General features: G+C 52.2%; 3 protein-coding genes and 1 gene segment (V, D, J or C); 2 read left to right on the forward strand and 2 right to left on the reverse strand.

Moving 5' to 3' along the window:
* LOC118258863 (T cell receptor alpha chain MC.7.G5-like) overlaps positions 1 to 10,661 on the reverse strand; it is a 237,563-nt gene extending 226,902 nt beyond the window's left edge. The window contains 5 exon segments of the mRNA XM_050715492.1: positions 7,996 to 8,080; positions 8,082 to 8,234; positions 8,236 to 8,282; positions 9,164 to 9,235; positions 10,253 to 10,661. Of these exon segments, the coding sequence (XP_050571449.1) occupies positions 7,996 to 8,080; positions 8,082 to 8,234; positions 8,236 to 8,282; positions 9,164 to 9,235; positions 10,253 to 10,382 (487 nt within the window). The 5' untranslated portion in view covers positions 10,383 to 10,661.
* LOC118258870 (feather keratin Cos1-2-like) lies at positions 3,298 to 20,314 on the forward strand. The gene is made up of 3 exons (XM_035567973.2): positions 3,298 to 3,444; positions 19,430 to 19,584; positions 19,962 to 20,314. Exons 2-3 carry the CDS (start codon positions 19,486 to 19,488, stop codon positions 20,295 to 20,297), a joined length of 435 nt encoding a protein of 144 aa, XP_035423866.1. The 5' UTR covers positions 3,298 to 3,444; positions 19,430 to 19,485; the 3' UTR covers positions 20,298 to 20,314.
* The window catches only part of LOC118258876 (feather keratin Cos1-2), a 36,802-nt gene continuing 12,818 nt past the window's right edge, over positions 3,501 to 27,484 (forward strand). The window contains exons 1-2 of the mRNA XM_050715499.1: positions 3,501 to 3,599; positions 3,975 to 4,818. Of these exons, the coding sequence (XP_050571456.1) occupies positions 3,501 to 3,599; positions 3,975 to 4,310 (435 nt within the window). The 3' untranslated portion in view covers positions 4,311 to 4,818. The remainder of the gene's footprint in view (positions 3,600 to 3,974; positions 4,819 to 27,484) is intronic.
* Positions 21,560 to 25,915, reverse strand: LOC118258905 (T cell receptor alpha variable 9-2-like). The segment is given in 4 exon segments: positions 21,560 to 23,261; positions 24,152 to 24,223; positions 24,484 to 24,614; positions 25,829 to 25,915. Coding segments are annotated over 3 exon segments (621 nt in total).

Below are 27,484 nucleotides of genomic sequence, written 5' to 3' on the forward strand. Positions count from 1 at the left end.
TTCTCAGGTTTCCCATGGCTTCCTTTACCTTTTCGGTCCTTAGGCTGTAGATTGGTGCATGGAGCAGGGGCATCACAGCCCTGGAGAAGATGGACACCGCTTTGTTGAGGGAGACATTGGGAATGGGTTTTGTTTAGAGGAGGGAATGTAGCCCTTGGCATGATACAAGTGCAGGCAAATGAGAGTTAGCAGACAGTGTCTTGTGTCTCCTCACATGACTACATTCAGAGGGAGACCAGGAGCACCCTGCAGGAGCTCAAGGAGGACAGGAAAACTGGTGGTGCTGTTGTAGTCAAGGAGCACACCAGTCCAGAAGCTCTCTGCAGAAGCCAGCTGCATGACAGATAGCAAGTCCCAGAAGAAGCTGTGATTGTGTAGGGCCAGAGCAGGGCAAACAAAGAGTGAGCGCCACTTGTGCCAAGGAGGGGAGCAGGAGCTCAGCCCACAGGACTCCCACCAGACTGGAGTACTGCAGTGGGTGGTAGACGCACACAGCTTGGTCATAGGTCATGAGTGTGAAGAGGACATCCCAGTTTAGGCCCACTGGTGGAGGAAGAGGAGCCAGAGCACACAGCTGGAAAAGTAAATTGATCTTCCTGGCAGTGGCACCTGTGGTTTCTGGTATTACGAGTGTATTCCCAGTCTGGATCAAGAGGTAGCTGGCTGAGTCCAGAATGAAGAGCAGTAGCTCTCAGCTCTCAGACAAACCCAGCAGCAACAAAAGAAACCACTCTGTAGACCTTCCCCTCACCCCTGTGGGAAGATACCAGGGGCAGGAGGAAGGAGGAGATGGAGTTGCAGCTCAGGATTCATGGTCTTCCACCACTCGATATCTTCTGGAGAAAAAACACAGCAGGGCCTCAGCAAGCCAGGATGTTCCTTCAGAGACAGGAGAAAGTCAGATCAGAACCCAGGAGAGCAGCATTTGCTTTCTTCCCTGTGTGCACACGTACCTGTCTGTGTGTGCCCAAATATACTTCAGTATGCATCCAGGAGTGTCTGTGAGTGCACCCATGAGTTCATGCATCTTTCTACATGAGCAGCAGTGTGCATGAGTGCTGTTCCCGCTTTTGATGTCATGAATGATAGCGGTAGTCCAACCCTGTTTTCAGAGCAGGTCTCATCAGATCAGGTTGCTCAGCATCAAGTCCAGGCAAAGTCTGAACTCTTCCAAGGATGGAGCTCCCATAGCATCTCTTTGGCAATGTGCTCCAGGACTTGACCGCCTTCAGGGTAAATAGGACCCATGTTCCTCTGGTTCAATGCCACTTCTGCCCAAGGTTTCAGCCCCTGCATGACTCAGCTCCAGACCCATGAGTCACAGAAGTATGTGTGGCATTGGTTTCCCCATGGGGACCTCTGTCCCACCCCAGACACCACTGACACCGCACCGGCAGCAGATCTCCGTAGGGCTGGGCCTGCTTGAAGAGGGCAGGATTTCTCAGCCTGTCTCTCTGTACATAAAGCTAACACCACCCTTTTGAACGCTCCAGCCATGGGGCGTGCAGCTGTGTGCTGGTCTGGACAGGCAGGGAGGGGTGACTGCCACCATGCTCTTACACTCTGAATCTTGTGTTACAGAATTGAAGTAAGGATCCAAACTGCTGTGGGCCCATCCTTGTTGGGGACTGAAATTGGCAGTGAACTTCCTAGGGTCGGGAGGCAGTGGGCTACAGATACAGAAGGCCGCATCTCAGCATGTGTGCTGTGGGCACTTCTGGGCTGGGTTTGTTCTGTGATTGTTCAGCTGTTCTCAGGTTCCTTCTTGCCCTGGCTGCTCTCTGGAGCTCATGGACAGAGCAGTGGAGAATGCCCTGTGGTGACCAGCCCATTTTCTTGTGAGGGGGGGCCACACAGTTCTCACAGACACACACCTGCTCATGCACACCTGCGTGGAATCATGCAAAACTGCACCCACAGACACTTGCACAAATCCAGCACACAGGCTGTCGTAGTTTCACACTGATGGCCAGCTAAACTCCACCACACAGCTCTCTCACACCCCCTGCTGAAAGGAAGCTGTGGGGAGAGAATGTGATTTAAGCTAAAGGGCTTAAAAGTTGACATAGGGATAACATAATTAAAGGGAAAAAAAAAAGGAAAAAGAAAAGAAAAAAAAATGAGCAAAGGCCATTTGGAAACAAATTGAGACAAATTTATTCTCCACTTCCCATCAGCAAGTAGTGTTTGTCCATGTGTTTGGAAGCACAGACTCAATATGCCCACCCCTGGTTTTCCTTCCCCCTTTCACATTTTTACTGCTGAGTGTTCGAGTACGGAATATGCCTTTGGTTGGTTTAGGTCAGCTGCCCTGGTGATGTCCCCTCCCCACCTCTTGCCCACCCCCTACCTCCTGGCTTTGGGGGGCTAGAGAAAGTCTTGATGCTGTGCCAGCACTGCTCCACTATAGCCCCAACGTTGGTGTGATGGCAATGCTGTTCTAGCTCCAAGCGCAGAGCACAGCATTCTAGGGGCTGCTGTGGGGAATGTTAACTGTGTCCCAGGCAGCCCCAATACAGGCAAGTGCCCACATGAGAGGAACATGTGCATGAATGTGACACAGTGTGCAGCAAAGATTCTGGACAGCATTTGGTCAAAGTACATGGTTTGACGTGGTAGAGAGGGGAGGTGGACTGGGAGCCTTGCAGAAGGCACTGGAGCCAGGGCTCTTGACAAGACAACGTCAGCTTTCTTGGGCCTTGCACTTGAGGCCTGAGAATCTCATTTGTTAGCCTGAGTAGCAGTGGTAAGGGAAAGTGCTGGAGTGCCCCTACTGATCACCGATGGGTGTCATGACAGAAAGAAGCTTGCATCATGTAAGGGGGAGGTGTACAATTTTATTTATTTATTTATTTTAAATAACTGAGAGGCATGAAGTTATGGGAGTGAAGAAGGAATTCTCTATGGACAGGATCTGCACTGTGTGTCTTGGGAAAACCCACCCGGCTCTGTCCGATGCTGGTAGAAGGCAGGGTCACCTGCCCATGAAAGGTTTACGTTCTGTCTACATTCATCTTCTTATTCCTTCTAACTGAAACAGACAATGTACTGTTTGGCCTTTCTTTTGAGATCCAGAAAGGGCCCTGCACAACCTCTCCCCCCATACAGATATCCCTGGGTCAGAGCAGGAGGAAGCAAAACAGGCCAGCAGATTTTCCCTGAGGGCGGTGTCAGAAGGGGTAGGGTCACAGGCAGGAGCTGGGTCACCTGTAGCCAAAAGGTTCCCAGAGAGCCCCTAGGGAGTCACCCAGACTGACCTCATTTGCCTTTCCTGGACTCTTCCAGCACGTGAGCTGAGTCTTCTGCCCACACTGACTGGTGTTGCCTGGAAATACTTGGGCCTCCCTACCTGCCACTCAGAAGTTGCCTTCTTTGGGGAAAGGGCATAAAGCAGGAAATGAAAAGCAGCATCACAGGAAGGCAACACACATCCCGTATCATTAGGTGGGATGTTTTGCATGCACGAGTAGCTTGTCAGAAAGTAGTCCCTGCTTCAAGGGATGCCTCTGGGCATGGGGCAGCTAAGGCCCACTATAAAAGCCAGCCCATCTCCGTGCTCTCTCATCCACTTCTCTGGCCTTCTTCTCCTTGGGAACAAGGTGAGTGTGAAGCCCCTTCTTGTCCCCCTCACTCTCCCACGGGAGGACTCAGTTCCATGGACCTCTCAGCTGGTATCAGCTGTGTTCCATGCCAAATCTTGGGGCTGCTGGTTGTGGGAGAGTCAAGGGGTAGAAGGTTTGTCATGGAGGAAGACTGGGCCTTTAGTATGATGGTTCCTGGGCTGGAGGCTAGAGTGTAGCCAGGCTCTGGTGGTTCTTCTTGGGTTCCGGCAGGATGAGGCCAAGAAGCCCTGGCACATCCCTGCACAGCCTCCAGCTCACAGCACTGCCTGTGCCTTGGTTCCCTCAGGGTGTGGTGACAGGCTGTTCCTCATGCATGCCCATGTTCTGCTTCCTCCCTGCCCTCTCTCCCAGGTGCACCTCCTGCCCCCAGACATGTCCTGCTACGACCAGTGCCGGCCGTGCCTTCCATGCCAGCCCTGCGGCCCGACCCCGCTGGCCAGCAGCTGCAATGAGCCCTGCGTCAGGCAGTGCCAGAACTCCACCATCGTCATCCAGCCCTCTCCTGTGGTGGTGACCCTGCCCGGCCCCATCCTCAGCTCCTTCCCGCAGAACACCGTTGTGGGATCCTCCACCTCTGCCGCCGTTGGCAGCATCCTCAGCTGTGACGGAGTCCCCATCAACTCCGGGTGCTGTGACCTCTCCTGTATTACCAGCCGCTACTGTGGCAGCAGGTGCCGCCCCTGCTAAAGATGTCAGCCAGTGCCCCAGACCAGGACCTCAGGAACTTAGAACATGCTGCTGGACAAAAATGAATGGAAGAACAGACCTCGTGCTGTTGTTCTAAGAGGACCTGACCATCTCTGGCTTGTCCTGTAAAGACAGACAGGAAGGGGCCAGCCTGGATTCTATGACTACATGACCGATGTACACCTATCCTGTTTTCCACACACTCTTTTTCTTTCTTTTCTTTCTTGCCCTCTGCTTTCCGTGAGGCCCCCAGAAACCAGCCTGGAGTGACCTGCTAGCCCCTCTCCCCTTGTGGGCCAGGTCGATTGATGCCCTGTTGCAAGTCTGCCATTGGAAAAGCTGAACAGATTTTTTTGTCTGCTCCTGCTGTGCTACGATCTCGGGGCCTCCTCTTGGAGTCACCTCATTTCCCTCCTGAGAGTTGATAAACATTTGCAGCAACCCTGAGTGTGTCCCTGTGTGGTCTTTTCATCTGCATACAGATGGCCAAGGGAGAAAACCATTCCTTGTGGGAACAGGCTGGGGCACTGCCTCATTCCCCTAGGCACTGGAGGGTGGGACATACTGCAGCAATTCATCTTTCAGGCACTGTCTGTTGAAGCTGAGGAAGACATGCCTAGTTCTTCCACAGTCGATGGACACCAGTCCTTGACTTGTGATGTCTCCGCCTAGACAAGTGCTGTTGACATTGGAGGCCCCAGCTCTTGGGGAAGAGTGTTCCTCTTGCTTTGGGTGGAGCTGTGCTGGGGATGGAGGCTCAGCCAAAGATGATCCCAAAGGATTGCAGAAACTGGGAATGGTTAATTGTCTTGGGGATGGCCCTCTGTCTCTACTCCACTTTCACCTTTCCTCCACCACCTGATCATGGGCATCATGTCTGGCATGGAGAGCAGGTAGAGCTTCCCTGTGCATCCCTATCACCCTTCAGCACAGCATCTGGCATGGCCCAGCTGTTGCCAAGATGCGTAGGGCTGAGGGGATCCACAAGTTCGTACTGCTACCAGTCACATCAGGCCACACACTGGAGCCCCCAGTCCCTGTGAACCCAACTCCTTTTTTACGAAGGCAGGCCCAGGACAGGGACTGATGCCCAGACACTTGTGGCTGCTCGGTCTTAGCTTTCTTTTCCCCAAGCATGGATCAGCTTTCATCAGGCCCTGGAACTCAGTGGCCCCGTAGGTGGCACAGCCCCACCATGCTCCAGAAAAGACATTCTGTGGGTGCAGATATCCAGGTGAGTGAAAGACAAGGGAACAGGGAAAGTGTTTGGATACAGTCAAGGATCTTGCTCAGCATTATAGCCCCACAGGCCAAGCTCAGAAGAGGCCCAGCACCAGAGCAGAAATGGACAATGGTGTTCCTGGTACCCCCATGCTCCGAAGGAGAGCAGGAAGCAGAGTTTCTTTCTCATGACTGAGGCGTAATGCAATGCCTCGTGCGTGGCAATCAGGAGAGCAACATTGTGAAGATGAGAAACTCAGTGATACCCTGGAGAAGGGGAAAAAATGTCTATGCCAGGCAGCTGGAAACACAAATGGTTCACCTGATGACATGGAAAGTCTCCAGTGTTTGGGGAGCAATGGTGGTGGAGTACAAGTTCTCCAAGAAGGTGAGCGGGCTGAGGAAAAAGTGCATTGGGCTACTCGGGGGCTGGTCACTCCCCACAGTGACAAAGGGGGGCCATTCCCCATAGCCTTCAGAGAGATGAGGAGAAGGTAATGACAAAGAGGATGATGTGCCAGCCGGGATGGTCTGTTAAGCTCAGAAGAATGAATTCAGTCCCAAAGGTCCTGTTCTCCTTTGCCATGGCTCTAAGGTTTCAGAAGGGGATGATGTCAGACTGAGGTTTCATGTTGTAATAAGAGCAGCAGAAAACATCAACAAAAAGCCTTATCCTTGCCTCTCATGGCCTCTCTTGATCTCTCATTTTCCCTCCATCTGCCCTCTCTCCCTCACACTCTACTTCCATAGAGACAGCCATACAAACAGCTGTCCATCCTTCTCCAGGCATCCATCCACCCACTCTTCACTTCATGACCCTCCTGGAAGTGAGCTACAAATTACAGTCTTTCATTAGAAATATTAGCGTTTTATTTTTATATTTTATTTCATCTTTGAAAAGAAATATTAGTTTTTTTTCATTGCTAGTGAAAGATTTCTTCGTGTCCCACGGGGCTGTATTCATGTACAGTAATTTTCTGCGTAAAAGAAGCTCCCAACCCATAAAAATTCCAGCCAGACAACAGAAATACTGCTCTACACTATCATCAGTATCAACCCAGTGATTGTTTTTTCAATCAAAGTGAAGAGAAATTAAGCTTCAAAACGTTGCAAAAGAAACAAAAAATAAATGAAATTTTAGAAGTATTTTTATTCTCTACATTTCCCAGTTCAGCTTTTTCTGAACAGGTTTGCGGAATGCTCAGAAGGAGATGATGAGAAAGAAGTTTTAAATGTTTTCCTTAATGGAACATTTTTATTCCAATATTAATTGCATCATTCCGATTCTCAACCTGGAATTTAACAGCTGTTAGATCAGCTCCAGCCATGTTCCCAGGCAAGAACAGGAGGGAAGGCATTGTTCCTGCAGAGGTGTTCAATGTGTCCAGAGAATCCCTGGGGCAATGATCCCGGGGGTAGATCAGACCCCTGCTGAGACAAGGCTGAGCCTGGTGCTGCCTTCCCCGAGAGCACAGAGGAAAGAGGGCCCATGGCTGCCCCCTGCTGGGAGCTGCCTGGGCCAAGCTTTTCTTTCTCCGGGTTGCTTTGCTTCTTGCTCTCGCAAGCAGACAAAAGAGTTTCCTCAAGTCTGAGGACATCAAAACACCACATTGAGCATGCTTTGTGAGATGGAGGAAGCTTCATCAGCACAGCCTCGTTTCTCCTGCCAGGTCTCGGCATTTGCAGCCTGCAGGACACCCAGCTTGTCCCAGACATGCAATGCCCCACTGCCGCAGGAGCTGGTCATTATGACACTGCTCCCTGTGCAGGGGCTGAGGATGATCACACATGCCTCCAGCTCCCCTGAGGAGACGTCAACGAACTCAGTGGGCTGTAGGTCTTCATTTATCTCTTGCTCTGATTGCTTACTGTGATGAACATGGAGAGCTCTTGGGCCTTTGGCACTAAGGGCTGCTCTATTTGTTCTGTCCCTTAGGCACAGGCTTTGGACACGAACTGGCTGAAGGTCTGGAGATAACCTGGTGGCTGGGATGCAAATCCAGTTTATTGACTGACTCATTGAAGAGAGAGAAGAACCCTGCAAATCTCTGTCAGAACTACTTCTAGGGGTCTCTGGGCTGGGCTGGCCAGGGCTCGAAGCAAGCTGCTTTATCATGGGCTGGCAGGAATTTACTCACCCTGGGGCTGAGGGGCTGAGAGCAATCCCCCAGGGGAGTCTTATTTCCCAGCAGGCTCTGCCCTATTCTGTCAGACCGCGAAGGGAGGAAAGTAGAGCCCTGCGGTCCAGGTCAGCCAGTCAGGGTCAGCCCTCTCTGCACAGCCACAGACACCAGCCCCTTTGGGAAAGAGGATCTGGCTGTCAGATCTGGGAGTGCACAGGGGAAGCAGTGCAGCCAGGGGAGAGCTGAGGGCCCCATCCCAGAGCTCTGCCTTGCACAGACACATCCCCTCCCCATCCGGGGTTGTTGCTCAGCCAGGGCAGCTCCCTGCACCAGGGTGTCACTCACAGCACAGAGGTACAAGGCGCTGTCAGAGAGCTCAACTTTCTTCAGCCGCAGAACACTGTGCTTCCCATCAGTGTTCAGCTCCTGTGGTGAAACGGTCCTTCTGCTTGGTGCCCTTTCCTGCTTGATAAGAAATCAGCTGAGGGGCTTGTCCCTTCTTCTGCTGGTACCAGAACAACGCATCGAATGTGGAGCTCTGGTATGTGCAATTTGTCTGGAAGGTGTTTCCCTGCTCCACAGGTGACTTGTCCTTCTTGCTGGGTGACGGACACCTGTCCCATGGTTTCTGGAAGAAAGAGAAGGTCAGCAGCTCTGTGGGGAAATCTCCAGGCAGGCAAACAGGAGTGAATTCAGACCTGTGGGAGATAAGTCTCCCTGTCCTTTACTGGGCTGAAAGGTCCTGAGGCCGGGGCACAGCAAGGTGTTTTGGGGACAGAGCTCAGAGCTCTCTGGCCAGAGTGGACCCTGTGAGAGCTGTGCTGTGTGCCTGCTCCTCCTGCCTGCTCTCCTTCTGCCCAGAGGACCAGGGCACAGCCTGTCATGCCTGGCTTTGTGTGCTGGGTCCAGCATCCCCCAGCAGGTTGAGGTGCCCATGCAGCTACTGGGAAAAGGTTCAACCTGCTTCCTCACCCCTGTCATCTCAGGGGCCTCTAAGTCCCACCAATATAAACAAGGCTGAGGTGAGTGGTGGCAGGAGGGAGCCCTGGCTGTGCAGACAAGCAGGAGGACATTGGAGGCCATGGCAGGAACACATCAGGCAGAAGACAGACTGGACACCCTGGTAATGTCCATGGGAGGAGAACTTTAATGTCCCTGTATCCACCTGGACACAATCTGGCTGTTTCTATAGGAAAGGGAGAAATGAGGGACTGCAGAAACCGATGAAATCTTCTCTGGTGACAGTAGGTGGACCAGAAGAGAGAGGCAGAAAAGAGATGGAATGAAAGGACGAGAGAAGCAGGAGAGATCTCTTCTGCATCTCCTATTTCCAAATTTCGAAGAATAACAGCATCTTGAGAGAACCAGTCCAAGAACCAGAAATGGGAGCCAACACTTACCAACATTTTCCCTGTGATTCAAGAGTTGGTCCCCACATAAACCTGGTAAGGCTGATGAGGGCTTCCTGGGGAAAGAAGATTTATGTCTTGATTAAAAGCCAGCACTTACCCAGCAGTTGCCCCAGGAAGGCAGTGAGGACGAGATACCCGCGGTGCATGCTGAGACCGACCCTCCTGTTTGCTGCGAGAGAGAGAGTCAGCAAAGCACCTCCCAGCCCCGAAAGAACAGAGACTGCCGGAAATGACTCTGCTGGGGGAACAAGGGGAGATTCAGTGACGAGAAATGTTCTGGTCTGACTGTGCCCCAAATGCTCCCTGGGGTTTCTCCCTCCTCCAGCAGGAGCAACCATTGAGGATTGTCACAGTCAGGGGTCCTGGGAACTCTGGGGGCCACATCATGGGAAGGGGCTGCTCTCGTCTCCTCTCCCAGAGGGGTCCTCACCTCCCCAGCTACAACTGCCTTCTCTTCTGCACACGCACTGCTTGGCCATGGCTGATGTCAGGGCAGTCTTCCCCACTGAGCTTGTTCTTTTTACCCTGGGGTCCTCTGCTCCATGAGGATGTTCCTATTTCCTGTGTGAGGAGAAGACGCCTCGATTTCTCTCCCACATCCCCAGAAAGAAGGGAGGAACCATGCTACGCAGCAGCCCAGGGTTTCTGGCTGTGTCCTGTTCTGGTGGGATAACTGTAGCTTTTGCAAGAGGAACGGGGCTCCAGCGGGGTGTGGGATGCCACAAGCCCAGAGGGGACAAGGACCACCTGTTCCATAGGGTAAAGGGTGGGGAGTCAGCAGGGAAAAGGATGTGGGTTCAGTGGGTCACATGCACTCACACTGATGGGCCACAGGGGGCACCCACCCACGGCCCCTGGCAGTCTCTGCTTCCCTGGTGCTCGGGCCCCCTCTATCACCACCCCTAACACCTTGACTGGCTTGGCAGCACCTGGCTAGTTGTGTTGTCTTCCCCCATACCTCCCTCAGCACACCTCAAACGTGGAGCTCTCAGACACCCAAAGGAATGATACTCCAAGCCCTGCAGACCCCAACTGTTCCTTTCATACCCCCCAGGCAGTGTGAACTTTCTCCCTCTCTCCAAAAACATTTACCGCACGAAGCAGTGAATCCACTTCACTGCCTGTGGTGGCCCGATACAGAAGGAGATTGTTCATGGAGAAGTTTGGGATCCGCATGGCAGCTCACCTGAGGAGCCACAGAGCTCTGCTGTGCTGCCCAGCGCTGTGCTGTCCACATCCTTTGGCACATGGTAGTGAGCATGTGGCGAGTCTGTAGGAGTGAAGCAACGTGTTGTTTGATGAACAGAGTTGTCCATTTCTAAGAAGAATCACACAAAATCCCAGAAAATCTCCAAAGATAAGAATGCCAGTGAATCTCAGCAGGAGCAGGATCTGCAGCGTGTGCCTTGCCCTGACAAGTGGTCTGTCTTATGTTCCTTTGGTGAACTCCACCGCAACCTTTCTCTCTCACTCCCCCTGCTCAGAAGAACAAGGGGAGAAGAAAGAAATTTGATATAAGGGAAAAGTAAGAGAGAAAAATAAGCAAGGGCCCCACGGAAGCACAGAGAGAAAAGAAAATTATTCTCTACTTCCCCTCAAAAAGTGATGATTGGCCATCTCCTGGGAAGCAGGGCCTCAATACTCATAGCGGTCGTTTGGGAGGACAGATGTCTTCATAATGAGAGCTCCCCCCTTTCCTTCCCCTTTCCCAACTTTAATTGCTGAGTGTGACATCACATGGCATGGAATATCCCCTTGGCTGGTTTAGGTCAGCTGCCCTGGCGATGTCTCCTCCCTCCTCTTGCACATCGCCCCACTTCCTGACTCTATGGGGCTTGGAGAGAATCTCGATTCTGTGCCAGCACTGCTCCATAATTGCCCAAACATTGGTGTGATGGCAGTGGAGTTCTAGCTCCAAGTGCAGAGCACAGCACTCTAGGGGCTGCTGTGGGGAACGTTAATTCTGTCCCAGGCAGTCCCAGTACAGCTCCATAACTCAGGGTTCCCAGCATCAGAAAAAAACTTTGCCTATGCTATTCCCTTTTTCTTTCTTGTGTTACCTCCAACTAACGGTATTTTAATCAGTACTGGAAGGCCACTCTTGCTGGCATCCATCTACATTCACAATCCACCCTCAAGAGAAGCAGTTAAAGTCACAATTTCTAGTTTCGAATTTTTCATGTTCCAGACTGTGGACATTGCCTTGTGTTCTTTTACTTGTTCAAGAAGAGTTCGGCTCCATTTGGCTCTTGAATATATCACCTAGCAACGCAATATGAATAGACAGCTGAAAAACAAAGATTACGAGTATTCTAATGTGAACTCACCGTGTACTATCCTAAGTACAAGAGTAAAAATCACACCCCTGTGCTGGGAGACTCTGGCCCAACAAGGGACCCTTCCTCTCTGAGGATGCGCAGAATGATTCTGTCATGGCAGCACTGTGCTAATCATGTAACCATTTGGAGGGGTGGGGATTGTACAAACATGCAAATGTATTGAGAAGGGGTTTTATGAAAGCTGAACGGAAAGTCTTAAGGGCTGCCAGGTTTGTGGGAAACCACCAGGTACCCAGACTTGCACTATTCTGAAATAAACAATCTCTTGACCTTGTGTGTGGATTGGCTCATAGTACACCGGCTAACAAATCTGGACTTTTTCCCTGGTTGTGTCTCCTCCCACCTTCATCTGCACCTCCAGCCTCCTTGGTGGAGGGTAGTGTGAGAAGCTGAAAAGTCCTCGACTTCGTCTAAGCACTGTTCTGCAACAGCCAAAACATCTGTATCTTTGGCTGAATATTCCCTTTTCAACCTTCTGTTTTCTTCCTCTAAACTTCCAGCCCATTCCTTCTCAATTTTCCACGTTGCAGCTAACAACCAGCACACTCTTTCCTTCCTTTTGTCTTTCCTTACCATACACGCATCTTTGCATTTATTAAATTCATTCCCTGAGGCATTTGGATTGTGGTGTATTGGCCTTAGCCATTCCTGCTTTGCATCTTGCCATCCATTTCCAAGAAAACCCTTCCCCAGTGTGGCCCATTTATCAAGGGAACCATTCATTATTCTAACAGAAGGATCCTGCTGACTACACCCAGGTCTGTCTCCCAAAACTACAGAGCACTGGCAGGTTCTTTAGGGATCCTTGGCAGAAGGAGGACTGGCCACAGGTTGTGGTTATAACTAGAGATTTATTATTACATAAGAAATTACTAAAAGAAATACTAAAAATTACTACAGAATCCTAAAGCTTACTACAAATAAATTACTAGTTGAATTACTAGATGGATAACACTAATGCCCTTTCCCACCACAATGGTGGGTGTCTGCACATGCTGGGGCCAGTGCGAGGGAGAGACAAGGGGACAGGTGTGCACATTAACCACAGGGTTAATGGGTGCCCCTTCCACATTATGGATATTTGCCTTACTGTTGGTTATGCTAACCACACTGCCAGGCATCAGGAGCAGGGGCTGCCACTCACACCTGGCTCACCACAAGCCCCACGTGTCCTTGCTGGGCAGGCTCAGCTCAGAGCTCCATGCAAACTGTGATGAGAGGGAGCTGCTCCTCACAGCACCCGCACCTTCCTGTATAAAGCTGCATGCTGCAGGCACCAGTGTGGGTTCAGTGCACACAGGTAGACAGCGCTGTCCTGGAGCTTGGCATCTTGCACGTGGAGAAGCACCTGGGAGTTCTCCATGGAGAGCACAGAGGAGATCCTCCCGGAATGCACATGAGGCTTGGAACTTGCTCACCTGCAGCAAGAACTGAGGGGACTGGGTCAGGCGCTGCTGATACCAGAAGATGTAGGGAGCAGAGCTGCTGGTGGAGAAATTGCAGTGCAGAGTAGCGTTGTGTCCCACCTGGATGGCAGTTTCTTGCGCAAACTGCAGCACAGAGTCCTGTGCATGACCTGCAAAGACAGAACAGCATTTCAGCACTGCTTGAAGGTCTGTCTCTTCTCCCCTCTCTCTCTGTCTCTCATTTCACCAACTTGCTCACTGTCTCCTCTCTCCGTCTCCCTTTTCACGGGCTGTAAAATGCTGAGCTAAGTACACATGCACTCTTCTTTCTGCAGATGCTGCTTAATTCCCATACCCAAGTCTGTCAACTTACCGACTTCTTAGCAGTACCTCACCAGGCTTTGAGTCCATACATACCTATCAACAATGCATGTAAGAATGCTAGGCATCTGCAAAGGAAACGTGCAGATGCTCATTCATCGCTGTACACTCGTTGCCTCTGACATCTTTCAGACCGTCTCCTGTACTGGTCTTCAGCCCCTGCTCTCCCTACAGAAAGCACTTGCAGTTCTTCCAGGGAGGCAGGACTCCAATTTCCCCCCTCCAGAAATGAGGGGATGCCATCTTGCCCCTAGCTTGCCCTCCTGAATGTCACATCTCACCAAAGTCTGACAGTGCCATCAAGCCTGCCAGAAAAAGCAGGACCATGTCACGCTCTCGCCTTCACAGGGTGCCCACGGAGTGCCTGGAAAGAGGGAGCTCAAGCTTGCGAGTTCACTTCCCCTTCTGCCAGCTCAAAGCAGCCTCTGAACCTCAGCACAGAGGGTGGAGCAAAGCTCTCCCCCTGCTGCTCCTTGGGGCACACCTCTGCCACAGCAAGGCTCTCAAGAGGGGGATGGACCAGTGGTTAAAGCAGTCAGAAAGGAATCCAGGCCAATCTTTGCTGTGCCCCAGGTTCCCCATTGCCAGTCACAGGTTTTCCAGCACCGTGAGCTTCACACTTGTGCAGTTAGCTCACAGCTGCAGGCCTGTGAAGGCTGGGACATTTCACTTGGTCAGCGGTAAGGCAAAAGGACACCAACATGGCCACCGCGTGCTTCCCTCTTTTTGCCCCTTCTGGCAGGTGGGCAGCCCCAGCAAGGGGCAAGTGTCCCCAGTGGCCTCCCGCTGCCATCCTGAACCCGGCCAGACACAGAGGCCTGCACCCAGCTCTGCTGTCAAGTGGAGATGGGATTGCCTCCCCCCCCTCCACCCAACCCCCTCAGGAGACCCACACTCTCCCTCTGGCAGGGAAGGACGCCCCACCACAGCCCTCTGCTCAGCAGTCAGCACCTCTGCACACACACACAGGAGTGAATCCTGCTCCAAGGGCAGACCTTCAACAGCGCTGACTAGTGCAGCAAGCTCCTCAACGACTCAGTCCTTGGCAAGATCCAAGGTTCCAAAAGGTGTCACTAGAGGCAGTGTCCAGCACAGACATTTGTTGCATTGCCAGGACGTCATCTCAGCAGCCAGAGATGCTGCATTTGGGCTTGGGACAAAGCCTGTACAACAAGCTCCTGAAACGTGACCACTGCAGAAAACGGAGGAAACCCAACATGGCTGTTCCGATGCTCCCTCGGGCCCGTGCTGTTTAACTCCAGGCCCTGCAAGGGGACTTCCAAGCACCGGCAGCGCCCCCACGTGCCTCCGGCTGTGGCTGTGCCCCCGCCTCGCCCCCGCCCCACCTGCCCGGCCCCACGCACTGCGGGGCACCCCCTGACCCCCCCAGCTCCGCAGGCCCTTGGCTGCCTTTGCTGCAAGGGCGCGCTGCTGGCTCGTGTGTGGCTGGGTGCCTCCTGCACCCAAAACCCTTTCCTGAGGCTCTGCTGCCTCGGCAGCCAGCCCCCACCCCGCATTACTCTGGGGGTGCTTCCTGCCCAAGAAGAAAATCCTTGTCTTTGCTCCTTTGCACCATCCTGAGGCTCTGGTCAGCCCCCTTCTCCAGCCTTCCTGCATTCTCCGAAGCCCCCTTGTGACCTACGCTGTCACCACCTGCGTGCCCCGGTTGGGGACCATGCACAAACTGGCCAAGGGTGCCCTCCTTCCTGACGTGCGGAAAACAGTCTCCACAATCAGGAAGATTGTAAAGTAGGTATGTTTATTCAGCTGTGGGCAGCACCAGGGCATAGCCCCTCCAAAATTGTGCACACCTGATGTGGCAACTTGCCATGGTTATATGCAGCAAAGAAGTTACATATACATGAAGTTTCACAACACACCTATACATATTCATAACCTGTCCCCGCTTCATATTAAAATTAGTTCCAAGGAGTCATTTCCACTAAACTCCTCCCATCTGCGCTTGCGCAATGTATTCTGGTGGTGGTCTTCGGGGGTCGTGGGGATGAAGACTGATGACTCTTCCTCATCACTACTAGTTGACCTCTTGTCTCTGCGCGGACTCAGTTGCTTCTTGGATCTTGTCCATCCGCAGGACCAGTTTCTACCAGTTTCTTAAGATAGGCTCACACTCTTATTAAGAGACTGACCTTGGTAAAGGGGCCCAAGGCTTCTTGCTTTAATTAATGCACAAGCACCATAGTTAGTAAAGACACTAAGTAGCATCCTAGTTTCATGCCGTCAGCACTTTACCTCTACTTGATAAGATTCTCCTAACTCCCTCTCTCAGTGCCCCCTTTTAGTTAGTAAGTTAGTAAGTGCTTTTCTAAAATTCTAGAAAATTCTAGTAAATTATTGTATTCTATAGGGAGTGGGAGAGGGAGCGGAGACAGCAGCTGCCCGTCTGCTAAGGCATCTCCTTTGTGCGGGGCAAGGGCAGAGTAGGGGAGTGAACGGGGTAGGAGATGAGGAGGGAGAGAGGAGAGAAGAGGGAGAGGAGAAAGCAGCTGCCTGTCTGAAGCGTCCCCAGTAAGAGGGCAGGTGGAGGACAATGGGTTAGGTCCGGCTGGGCCTGGGAGCTTGGCACTGTGGTGCGCTGGTTTCCCGGCTGTGGCCGGCACTGTTGCAGCTGCGGAAAGCCAGCAGCAGGAACGGGTCCGGGGACGCAGTGCCCCGACAGCACCCCAAACCGTCCGGGGCCCTGCTGTGTAGCGCTGCCCATTGAGCTGTCATCGCCGGTCGTAGGCCTCTGCCCAGACTGAGGGGCCCGGCTGCCCATTTCCCCTTTACAGGCTCCACTGCTATTGAAGTTGAGCACGTACCCATGAGACACACGGACAGGGACATGCACGCCCCATTTGGGGAAGATAAATCCAGGTTGGTACCCCCATTAGCTGCTTTTGGAGACCCCAAACGCTCCTTCCTCATTTGCCTGGATGCCAAGACCCCCTTTCCCTGCTCCAGGAGCTGCACAGAGACCCCCTGGCTCCAGCAGCTGACAGCACAGGCCAGGGGTGGCCTCACCCCCAGTCTGACTCCAGCACCTGGCACCAAATCCACTCCTGCCACTGCACCAGCAGCTGGCGCTTTCTCCTTGCAGCACACAGGCACATGGGACAGAGCGAGATTACACAGAGGTAAGGAAAGATTCCAGAAGAGGACAGGACAGACGGCGGTGCTCAGGCGCAGGGCCCAGCCAAAGAAGTGCATGGAGCAGCCCCTTTTACACCCTGCTCTGTCTGCCCTCGTGTGCTCCTCCTGGCTCCCGTTTCCCTGCACGTCCCCTCATGGGGTTGTATAGGTCTGTCCCGCACCCATCCCAGCCTGTGTCCTGGCCCACAGCTGTAGGAGGTGCAAGGCCCAGGCTGATCTTCCTGGCAGTGGCACCTGTGGTTTCTGGTATTATGAGTGTATTCCCAGTCTGGATCAAGAGGTAGCTGGCTGAGTCCAGAATGAAGAGCAGGAGCTCTCAGCTCTCAGACAAACCCAGCAGCAACAAAAGAAACCACTCTGTAGACCTTCCCCTCACCCCTGTGGGAAGATACCAGGGGCAGGAGGAAGGAGGAGATGGAGTTGCTGCTCAGGATTCATGGTCTTCCACCACTCGATATCCTCTGGAGAAAAAACACAGCAGGGCCTCAGCAAGCCAGGATGTTCCTTCAGAGACAGGAGAAAGTCAGATCAGAACCCTGGAGTTCAGGAGAGCAGCATTTGCTTTCTTCCCTGTGTGCACACATACCTGTCTGTGTGTGCCCAAATATACTTCAGTATGCATCCAGGAGTGTCTGTGAGTGCACCCATGAGTTCATGCATCTTTCTACATGAGCAGCAGTGTGCATGAGTGCTGTTCCTGCTTTTGATGTCATGAATGATATCGGTAGTCCAACCCTGTTTTCAGAGCAGGTCTCATCAGATCAGGTTGCTCAGCATCAAGTCCAGGCAAAGTCTGAACTCTTCCAAGGATGGAGCTCCCATAGCATCTCTTTGGCAATGTGCTCCAGGACTTGACCGCCTTCAGGGTAAATAGGACCCATGTTCCTCTGGTTCAATGCCACTTCTGCCCAAGGTTTCAGCCCCTGCATGACTCAGCTCCAGGCCCATGAGTCACAGAAGTATGTGTGGCATTGGTTTCCCCATGGGGGACCTCTGTCCCACCCCAGACACCACTGACACCGCACCGGCAGCAGATCTCAGTAGGGCTGGGCCTGCTCGAAGAGGGCAGGATTTCTCAGCCTGTCTCCCTGTACATAAAGCTAACACCACCCTTTTGAACTCTCTAGCCATGGGGAGTGCAGCTGTGTCCTGGCCTGGAGAGTCAGGGAGGGGTGACCGCCACCATGCTCTTACACTCTGAATCTTGTGTTACAGAATTGAAGTAAGGATCCAAACTGCTGTGGGCCCATCCTTGTTGGGGACTGAAATTGGCAGTGAACTTCCTAGGGTCGGGAGGCAGTGGGCTACAGATACAGAAGGCCGCATCTCAGCATGTGTGCTGTGGGCACTTCTGGGCTGGGTTTGTTCTGTGATTGTTCAGCTGTTCTCAGGTTCCTTCTTGCCCTGGCTGCTCTCTGGAGCTCATGGACAGAGCAGTGGAGAATGCCCTGTGGTGACCAGCCCATTTTCTTGTGAGGGGGGCCACACAGTTCTCACAGACACACACCTGCTCATGCACACCTGCGTGGAATCATGCAAAACTGCACCCACAGACACTTGCACAAATCCAGCACACAGGCTGTCGTAGTTTCACACTGATGGCCAACTAAAGTCCACCACACAGCTCTCTCACACCCCCTGCTGAAAGGAAGCTGTGGGGAGAGAATGTGATTTAAGCTAAAGGGCTTAAAAGTTGAGATAGGGATAAAATAATCAAAGGAAAAAAAAAAAGAAAAAATAAAGAAGAAAAAAAAACCAATGAGTAAAGGCCTTTTGGAAACAAATTGAAAAAAAATTATTCTCCACTTCCCATCAGCAAGTAATGTTTGTCCATGTGTTTGGAAGCACAGACTCAGTATGTCCTCCCCTGGTTTTCCTTCCCCTTTCACATCTTTACTGCTGAGTGTTCGAGTACAGAAAATCCCTTTGGTTGGTTTAGGTCAGCTGCCCTGGTGATGTCCCCTCCCCACCTCTTGCCCACCCCCTACCTCCTGGCTTTGGGGGGCTTGGAGAGAGGCTTGAGGCTGTGCCAGCACTGCTCCACTATAGCCCCAACGTTGGTGTGATGGCAATGCTGTTCTAGCTCCAAGCGCAGAGCACAGCATTCTAGGGGGCTGCTGTGGGGAATGTTAACTGTGTCCCAGGCAGCCCCAGTACAGGCAAGTGCCCACAAGAGAGGAACATGTGCATGAACATGAAACAGTGTGCAGCAAAGATTCTGGACAGCATTTGGTCAAAGTACATGGTTTGACGTGGTAGAGAGGGGAGGTGGACTGGGAGCCTTGCAGAAGGCACTGGAGCCAGGGCTCTTGACAAGACAACGTCAGCTTTCTTGGGCCTTGCACTTGAGGCCTGAGAATCCGATTTGTTAGCCTGAGTAGCAGTGGTAAGGGAAAGTGCTGGAGTGCCCCTACTGATCACCGGTGGGTGTCATGACAGAAAGAAGCTTGCATCATGTAAGGGGGAGGTGTACGATTTTATTTATTTATTTTTTTAAATAACTGAGAGGCATGAAGTTATGGGAGTGAAGAAGGAATTCTCTATGGACAGGATCTGCACTGTGTATCTTGGGAAAACCCACCCGGCTCTGTCCGATGCTGGTAAAAGGCAGGGTCACCTGCCCATGAAAGGTTTACTTTCTGTCTACATTCATCTTCTTATTCCTTCTAACTAAAACAGACAACGTCCTGTTTGGCCTTTCTTTTGTGATCCAGAAAGGGCCCTGCACAACCTCTCCCCCCAATTCAGACATCCCTGGGTCAGAGCAGGAGGAGGCAAAACAGGCCAGCAGGTTTTCCCTGAGGGCGGTGTCAGGAGGGGTAGGGTCACAGGCAGGAGCTGGGTCACCTGTAGCCGAAAGGTACCCAGAGAGCCCCTAGGGAGTCACCCAGACTGACATCATTTGCCTTTCCTGGACTCTTCCAGCACGTGAGCTGAGTCTTCTGCCCACACTGACTGGTGTTGCCTGGAAATACTTGGGCCTCCCTACCTGCCACTCAGAAGTTGCCTTCTCTGGGGAAAGGGCATAAAGCAGGAAATGAAAAACAGCATCACAGGAAGGCAACACACATCCCATATCATTAGGTGGGATGTTTTGCATGCACGAGTAGCTTGTCAGAAAGTAGTCCCTGCTTCAAGGGATGCCTCTGGACATGGGGCAGCTAAGGCGCACTATAAAAGCCAGCCCATCTCCGTGCTCTCTCATCCACTTCTCTGGCCTTCTTCTCCTTGGGAACAAGGTGAGTGTGAAGCCCCTTCTTGTCCCCCTCACTCTCCCACGGGAGGACTCTTAGTTCTATGGACCTCTCAGCTGCTATCAACTGTGTTCCATGCCAAATCTTGGGGCTGCTGGTTGTGGGAGAGTCAAGGGGTAGAAGGTTTGTCATGGAGGAAGGCTGGGCCTTTAGTATGATGGCTCCTGGGCTGGAGGCTAGAGTGTAGCCAGGCTCTGGTGGCTCTTTTTGGGCTCTGGCAGGATGAGGCCAAGAAGCCCTGGCACATCCCTGCACAGCCTCCAGCTCACAGCACTGCCTGTGCCTTGGTTCCCTCAGGGTATGGTGACAGGCTGTTCCTCATGCATGCCCATGTTCTGCTTCCTCCCTGCCCTCTCTCCCAGGTGCACCTCCTGCCCCCAGACATGTCCTGCTACGACCAGTGCCGGCCATGCCTTCCATGCCAGCCCTGCGGCCCGACCCCGCTGGCCAGCAGCTGCAATGAGCCCTGCGTCAGACAGTGCCAGAACTCCACCATCGTCATCCAGCCCTCCCCTGTGGTGGTGACCCTGCCCGGCCCCATCCTCAGCTCCTTCCCACAGAACACTGCTGTGGGATCCTCCACCTCTGCCGCCGTTGGCAGCATCCTCAGCTGTGACGGAGTCCCCATCAACTCCGGGTGCTGTGACCTCTCCTGTATTACCAGCCGCTACTGTGGCAGCAGGTGCCGCCCCTGCTAAAGATGCCAGACAGTGCCCCAGACCAGGACCCCAGGAACTCAGAACATGCTGCTGGACAAAAATGGACAGAAGAACAGACTTTGTGTTGATTTTTTAAGAGGACCTGACCATCTCTGGCTTGTCCTGTAAAGACAGATAGGAAGGGGCCAGCCTGGATTCTATGACTACATGACCGATGTACACCTATCCTGTTTTCCACACACTCTTTTTCTTTCTTTTCTTTCTTGCCCTCTGCTTTCCGTGAGGCCCCCAGAAACCAGCCTGGAGTGACCTGCTAGCCCCTCTCCCCTTGTGGGCCAGGTCAATTGATGCCCTGTTGCAAGTCTGCCATTGGAAAAGCTGAACAGATTTTTGTCTGCTCCTGCTGTGCTACGAAGGAGAGCAGGAAGCAGAGTTTCTTTCTCATGACTGAGGCGTAATGCAATGCCTCGTGCGTGGCAATCGGAGAGCAACATTGTGAAGATGAGAAACTCAGTGATACCCTGGAGAAGGGGAAAAAATGTCTATGCCAGGCAGCTGGAAACACAAATGGTTCTCCTGATGACATGGAAAGTCTCCAGTGTTTGGGGAGCAATGGTGGTGGAGTACAAGTTCTCCAAGAAGGTGAGCGGGCTGAGGAAAAAGTGCATTGGGCTACTCGGGGGCTGGTCACTCCCCACAGTGACAAAGGGGGGCCATTCCCCATAGCCTTCAGAGAGATGAGGAGAAGGTAATGACAAAGAGGATGATGTGCCAGCCGGGATGGTCTGTTAAGCTCAGAAGAATGAATTCAGTCCCAAAGGTCCTGTTCTCCTTTGCCATGGCTCTAAGGTTTCAGAAGGGGATGATGTCAGACTGAGGTTTCAGGTTGCAATAAGAGCAGCAGAAAACGTCAACAAAAAGCCTTATCCTTGCCTCTCATGGCCTCTCTTGATCTCTCATTTTCCCTCCATCTGCCCTCTCTCCCTCACACTCTACTTCCGTATAGACAGCCATACAAACAGCTGTCCATCCTTCTCCAGGCATCCATCTACCCACTCTTCACTTCATGACCCTCCTGGAAGTGAGCTACAAATTACGGTCTTTCATTAGAAATATTAGCGTTTTATTTTATTTTTTATTTCATCTTTGAAAAGAAATATTAATTTTTTTTTTCATTGCTAGTGAAAGATTTCTTCGTGTCCCACAGTGCTGTATTACGGAAAATAATTTTCTGCGTAAAAGAAGCTCCCAACTCATAAAAATTCCAGCCAGACAACAGAAATACTGCTCTACACTATCATCAGTATCAACCCAGTGATTGTTTTTTCAATCAAAGTGAAGAGAAATTAAGCTTCAGAACGTTGCAAAAGAAACAAAAAATAAATGAAATTTTAGAAGTATTTTTATTCTCTACATTTCCCAGTTCAGCTTTTTCTGAACAGGTTCGTGGAATGCTCAGAAGAAGATGATGAGAAAGAAGTTTTAAATGTTTTCCTTAATGGAACATTTTTATTCCAATATTAATTGCATCATTCCGATTCTCAACCTGGAATTTAACAGCTGTTAGATCAGCTCCAGCCATGTTCCCAGGCAAGAACAGGAGGGAAGGCATTGTTCCTGCAGAGGTGTTCAATGTGTCCAGAGAATCCTTGGGGCAATGATCCCGGGGGTAGATCAGACCCCTGCTGAGACAAGGCTGAGCCTGGTGCTGCCTTCCCCGAGAGCACAGAGGAAAGAGGGCCCATGGCTGCCCCCTGCTGGGAGCTGCCTGCGCCAAGCTTTTCTTTCTCCGGGTTGCTTTGCTTCTTGCTCTTGCAAGCAGACAAAAGAGTTTCCTCAAGTCTGAGGACATCAAAACACCACATTGAGCATGCTTTGTGAGATGGAGGAAGCTTCATCAGCACAGCCTCGTTTCTCCTGCCAGGTCTCGGCATTTGCAGCCTGCAGGACACCCAGCTTGTCCCAGACATGCAATGCCCCACTGCCGCAGGAGCTGGTCATTATGACACTGCTCCCTGTGCAGGGGCTGAGGATGATCACACATGCCTCCAGCTCCCCTGAGGAGACGTCAACGAACTCAGTGGGCTGTAGGTCTTCATTTATCTCTTGCTCTGATTGCTTACTGTGATGAACATGGAGAGCTCTTGGGCCTTTGGCACTAAGGGCTGCTCTATTTGTTCTGTCCCTTAGGCACAGGCTTTGGACACGAACTGGCTGAAGGTCTGGAGATAACCTGGTGGCTGGGATGCAAATCCAGTTTATTGACTGACTCATTGAAGAGAGAGAAGAACCCTGCAAATCTCTGTCAGGACTACTTCTAGGGGTCTCTGGGCTGGGCTGGCCAGGGCTCGAAGCAAGCTGCTTTATCATGGGCTGGCAGGAATTTACTCACCCTGGGGCTGAGGGGCTGAGAGCAATCCCCCAGGGGAGTCTTATTTCCCAGCAGGCTCTGCCCTATTCTGTCAGACCGCGAAGGGAGGAAAGTAGAGCCCTGCGGTCCAGGTCAGCCAGTCAGGGTCAGCCCTCTCTGCACAGCCACAGACACCAGCCCCTTTGGGAAAGAGGATCTGGCTGTCAGATCTTGGAGTGCACAGGGGAAGCAGTGCAGCCAGGGGAGAGCTGAGGGCCCCATCCCAGAGCTCTGCCTTGCACAGACACATCCCCTCCCCATCCGGGGTTGTTGCTCAGCCAGGGCAGCTCCCTGCACCAGGGTGTCACTCACAGCACAGAGGTACAAGGCGCTGTCAGAGAGCTCAACTTCCTTCAGCCGCAGAACACTGTGTTTCCCGTCAGTGTTCAGCTCCGTGGTGAAACGGTCCTTCTGCTTGGTGCCCTTTCCTGCTTGATAAGAAATCAGCTGAGGGGCTTGTCCCTTCTTCTGCTGGTACCAGAGCAAGCCTCCAAAGTTGGAGCTCTGGTATGTGCAATTGGTCTGGAAGGTGTTTCCCTGCTCCACGGTCACTTGTCCTTCTTGCTGGGTGACGGACTCCTGCCCCATGGTTTCTGGAAGAAAGAGAAGGTCAGCAGCTCTGTGGGGAAATCTCCAGGCAGCCAAACAGGAGTGAATTCAGACCTGTGGGAGATAAGTCTCCCTGTCCTTTACCGGGCTGAAAGGTCCTGAGGCCTGGGCACAGCAAGGTGGTTTGGGGGCAGAGCTCAGAGCTCCCTGGCTAGAGTGGACCCTGTGAGAGCTGTGCTGTGTGCCTGCTCCTCCTGCCTGCTCTCCTTCTGCCCAGAGGACCAGGGCACAGCCTGTCATGCCTGGCTTTGTGTGCTGGGTCCAGCATCCTCCAGCAGGTTGAGGCGCCCATGCAGCTACTGGGAAGAGGTTCAACCTGCTTCCTCATCCCTGTCATCTCAGGGTGGTTCCAAGGCTCAACAGTACACACAAAGCTGAGGTGAGTGGTGGCAGGAGGGAGCCCTGGCTGTGCAGACAAGCAGGAGGACATTGGAGACCATGGCAGGAACACATCAGGCAGAAGACAGACTGGACACCCTGGTAATGTCCATGGGAGGAGAGCTTTAATGTCCCTGTATCCACTTGGACACAATCTGGCTGTTTCTACAGGAAAGGGAGAAATGAGGGACTGCAGAGACTGATGAAATCTTCTCTGGTGACAGTAGGTGGACCAGAAGAGAGAGGCAGAGAGAAATGGACAGAAAGGACAAGAAAAACAGGAGACGCGCCTCAGGTCTCTCCTCTCTGTATTTTCTTCTCATTTTGAAGAATAACAGCATCTTGAAGGCATGAGTCCAAGAGCCAGAAATGGGAGCCAACATTTAACAACATTTTCCCTGTGATTCAAGAGTTGGTCCCCACATAAACATGGTAAGGCTGATGAGGGCTCCCTGGGGAAAGAAGATTTATGACTTGATTAAAAGCCAGCACTTACCCAGCAGTTGCCCCAGGAAGGCAGTGAGGACGAGATACCCGCGGTGCATGCTGAGACCGACCCTCCTGTTTGCTGCGGGAGAGAGAGTCAGCAAAGCACCTCCCAGCCCCGAAAGAACAGAGCTGCCGGAAATGACTCTGCTGGGGGAACAAGGGGAGATTCAGTGACGAGAAATGTTCTGGTCTGACTGTGCCCCAAATGCTCCCTGGAGTTTCTCCCTCCTCCAGCAGGAGCAACCATTGAGGATTGTCACAGTCAGGGGTCCTGGGAACTCTGGGGGCCACATCATGGGAAGGGGCTGCTCTCGTCTCCTCTCCCAGAGGGGTCCTCACCTCCCCAGCTACAACTGCCTTCTCTTCTGCACACGCACTGCTTGGCCATGGCTGATGTCGGGGCAGTCTTCCCCACTGAGCTTGTTCTTTTTACCCTGGGGTCCTCTGCTCCATGAGGATGTTCCTATTTCCTGTGTGAGGAGAAGACACCTCGATTTCTCTCCCACATCCCCAGAAAGAAGGGAGGAACCATGCTACGCAGCAGCCCAGGGTTTCTGGCTGTGTCCTGTTCTGGTGGGATAACGTAGCTTTTGCAAGAGGAACGGGGCTCCAGCGGGGTGTGGGATGCCACAAGCCCAGAGGGGACAAGGACCACCTGTTCCATAGGGTAAAGGGTGGGGAGTCAGCAGGGAAAAGGATGTGGGTTCAGTGGGTCACATGCACTCACACTGATGGGCCACAGGGGGCACCCACCCACGGTCACATCCCTGGCAGTCTCTGCTTCCCTGGTGCTTGGGCCCCCTCTATCACCACCCCTAACACCTTGTCTGGCTTGGCAGCACCTGGCTAGTTGTGTTGTCCTCCCCCATATCTCCCTCAGCACACCTCAAACGTGGAGCTCTCAGACACCCAAAGGAATGATACTCCAAGCCCTGCAGACCCCAACTGTTCCTTTCACACCCCCCAGGCAGTGTGAACTTTCTCCTGAGAGAGGGAGGTACGAGAATCTTACCAAGTAGAGATAGAGTGCTGACAGCATTAAACTAGGATGCTACTTAGTGTCTTTACTAACTATGGTGCATAGGGCAAATTAACTAAAGCAAGAAGCCTTGGGCCCCTTACCAAGGTCAGTCTCTTAATAAGAGTGTGAGCCTATCTTAAGAAACTGGTAGAAACTGGTCCTGCGGATGGACGAGAGCCAAGGAGCAACTGAGTCTGCGCAAAGACAAGAGGTCAACTAGTAGTGATGAGGAAGAGTAATCAACCTTCATCCCCACGACCCCCGACTACCACCACCAGGAGACACTGCACTAGTGCAGATGGGAGGAGTTTATGGAAATAACTCCCTGGAACTAATTTTAATATGAAGCCGGGACAGGTTATGAATATGTACAGGTGTGTTGTGAAACTTCATGTATATGTAACACTTTACTGCATATAACTAAGGCAAGTTCCCATGTCAGGTGTGCACAACTTTGGTGGGACTAACCCCCGTGCTGCCCAGCGCTGAATAAACATACCTACTTTACAATCTTGCTGATTGTGGAGTCCATTTTCCGCAAGTCACTCCCTCTCTCCAAAAAAATTTACCGCACGAAGCAGTGAATCCACTTCACTGCCTCTGGTGGCCCGATACAGAAGGAGATTTTTCGTGGGGAAGTTTGGGATCTGCATGGCAGCTCACCTGAGGAGCCAAAGAGCTCTGCTGTGCTGCCCAGCGCTGTGCTGTCCACATCCTTTGGCACATGGTAGTGAGCATGTGGCGAGTCTGTAGGAGTGAAGCAACGTGTTGTTTGATGAACAGAGTTGTCCATTTCTAAGAAGAATTACACAAAATCCCAGAAAATCTACAAAGATGCCGGTGAATCTCAGCAGGAGCAGGATCTGCAGCGTGTGCCCTGCCCTGACAAGTGGTCTGTCTTATGTTCCTTTGGTGTACTCCACCGCAACCAACCTCTCATTTTTAACTTGCCATGGTTATATGCAGCAAAGAAGTTACATATACATGAAGTTTCACAACACACCTATACATATTCATAACCTGTCCCCGCTTCATATTAAAATTAGTTCCAAGGAGTCATTTCCATAAACTCCTCCCATCTGCGCTTGCGCAGTGTCTCCTGGTGGTGGTCTTCGGGGGTCATGGTGGTGAAGATTGATGACTCTTCCTCGTCACCGCTAGTTGACCTCTTGTCTCTGCACGGACTCAGTTGCTTCTTGGATCTTGTCCATCCGCAGGACCAGTTTCTACCAGTTTCTTAAGATAGGCTCACACTCTTATTAAGAGACTGACCTTGGTAAAGGGGCCCAAGGCTTCTTGCTTTAATTAATGCACAAGCACCATAGTTAGTAAAGACACTAAGTAGCATCCTAGTTTCATGCCGTCAGCACTCTATCTCTACTTGATAAGATTCCCCTAACTCCCTCTCTCAGTCCCCCGCTTTTAGTTAGTAAGTTAGTAAGTTCTTTTCTAAAATTCTAGAAAATTCTAGTAAATTATTGTATTCTCCGAACTCCTTCTCTCATTCTGACTGCTCGTGGCCTTAATGAAAGCATTCAGCAGGACTGGATGACTCTGGCATTGCCAGCTGCTACTCAGGCAGAAGGTGCCGTCCATGCCAAAGCTGCTGGTCAGGGCCCTGGGAAGGGCTCCCAGGAACTATGGACATAGTGTGTGATGGTCAGCCATGCTGAAGCACTCCAGATGCTGAGCATTCCTCTGGCACAAGGGGGGGATCAGTTTACTCTTGGCACTGTGTGATCCCTTTGCTGTGAAATCCCACACGTGGAGGAGCGACAGCCGCCCCTTTGCCTTCAGGAGAACCAGCCTGACGTGGGCTGAATGGGAATCTGTCCCCTCTGCGATGCATTTCTGAGACAATGCTGGCAGGCCTTTATAGACAGGTGTGAGGAGATGGGCCTGGCTCCAGCACTGACTCCCAGGAGGACCTGGCAGTGTCCAGGGGTGGAAATCCCTCACTGACAGGCACTAGCAGGAGCCTCACAGCAGTCTGCTTCTCCTATACATCCCAAGGTGGTCGATGGACAGCCACGCTGAGGCACTCCTAACACTGTTACCCTGAATTAAACCAAGGACCCAAACTGTCCTGATACGGTCCTTGCTGAGGCCTGAATTCTGCAGTACCAGAGGGTGATTGTTGTGGCATGGGGGAAAGGAGGGCTCAGGAGAAAGGAGCTGTGTTTCGGTGCCTCTTTCCTGGACACATCTCTGCCAGGCTGGTGCCATCTCCGTTCAGCTGCTCTCAGGCTCCTTCTGACTCTGGGAACCTGCTCCCCTGCAGAATCATGCACACAGCAGGGGAGAGTGCTGACACTGTGC

The sequence above is a fragment of the Cygnus atratus genome, chromosome 25, assembly GCF_013377495.2.
Source record: "Cygnus atratus isolate AKBS03 ecotype Queensland, Australia chromosome 25, CAtr_DNAZoo_HiC_assembly, whole genome shotgun sequence".
Taxonomy (NCBI): Eukaryota; Metazoa; Chordata; class Aves; order Anseriformes; family Anatidae; genus Cygnus; species Cygnus atratus.

Excerpts from the sequence above, each read along its gene's own strand:
- LOC118258870 (XM_035567973.2), top strand. The coding sequence starts at position 19,486 with ATGCCTCTGGACATGGGGCAGCTAAGGCGCACTATAAAAGCCAGCCCA. Across the intron at positions 19,585-19,961 it reads TTCTTCTCCTTGGGAACAAG|GTGCACCTCCTGCCCCCAGA; the intron begins GTGAGTGTGAAG and ends CCTCTCTCCCAG.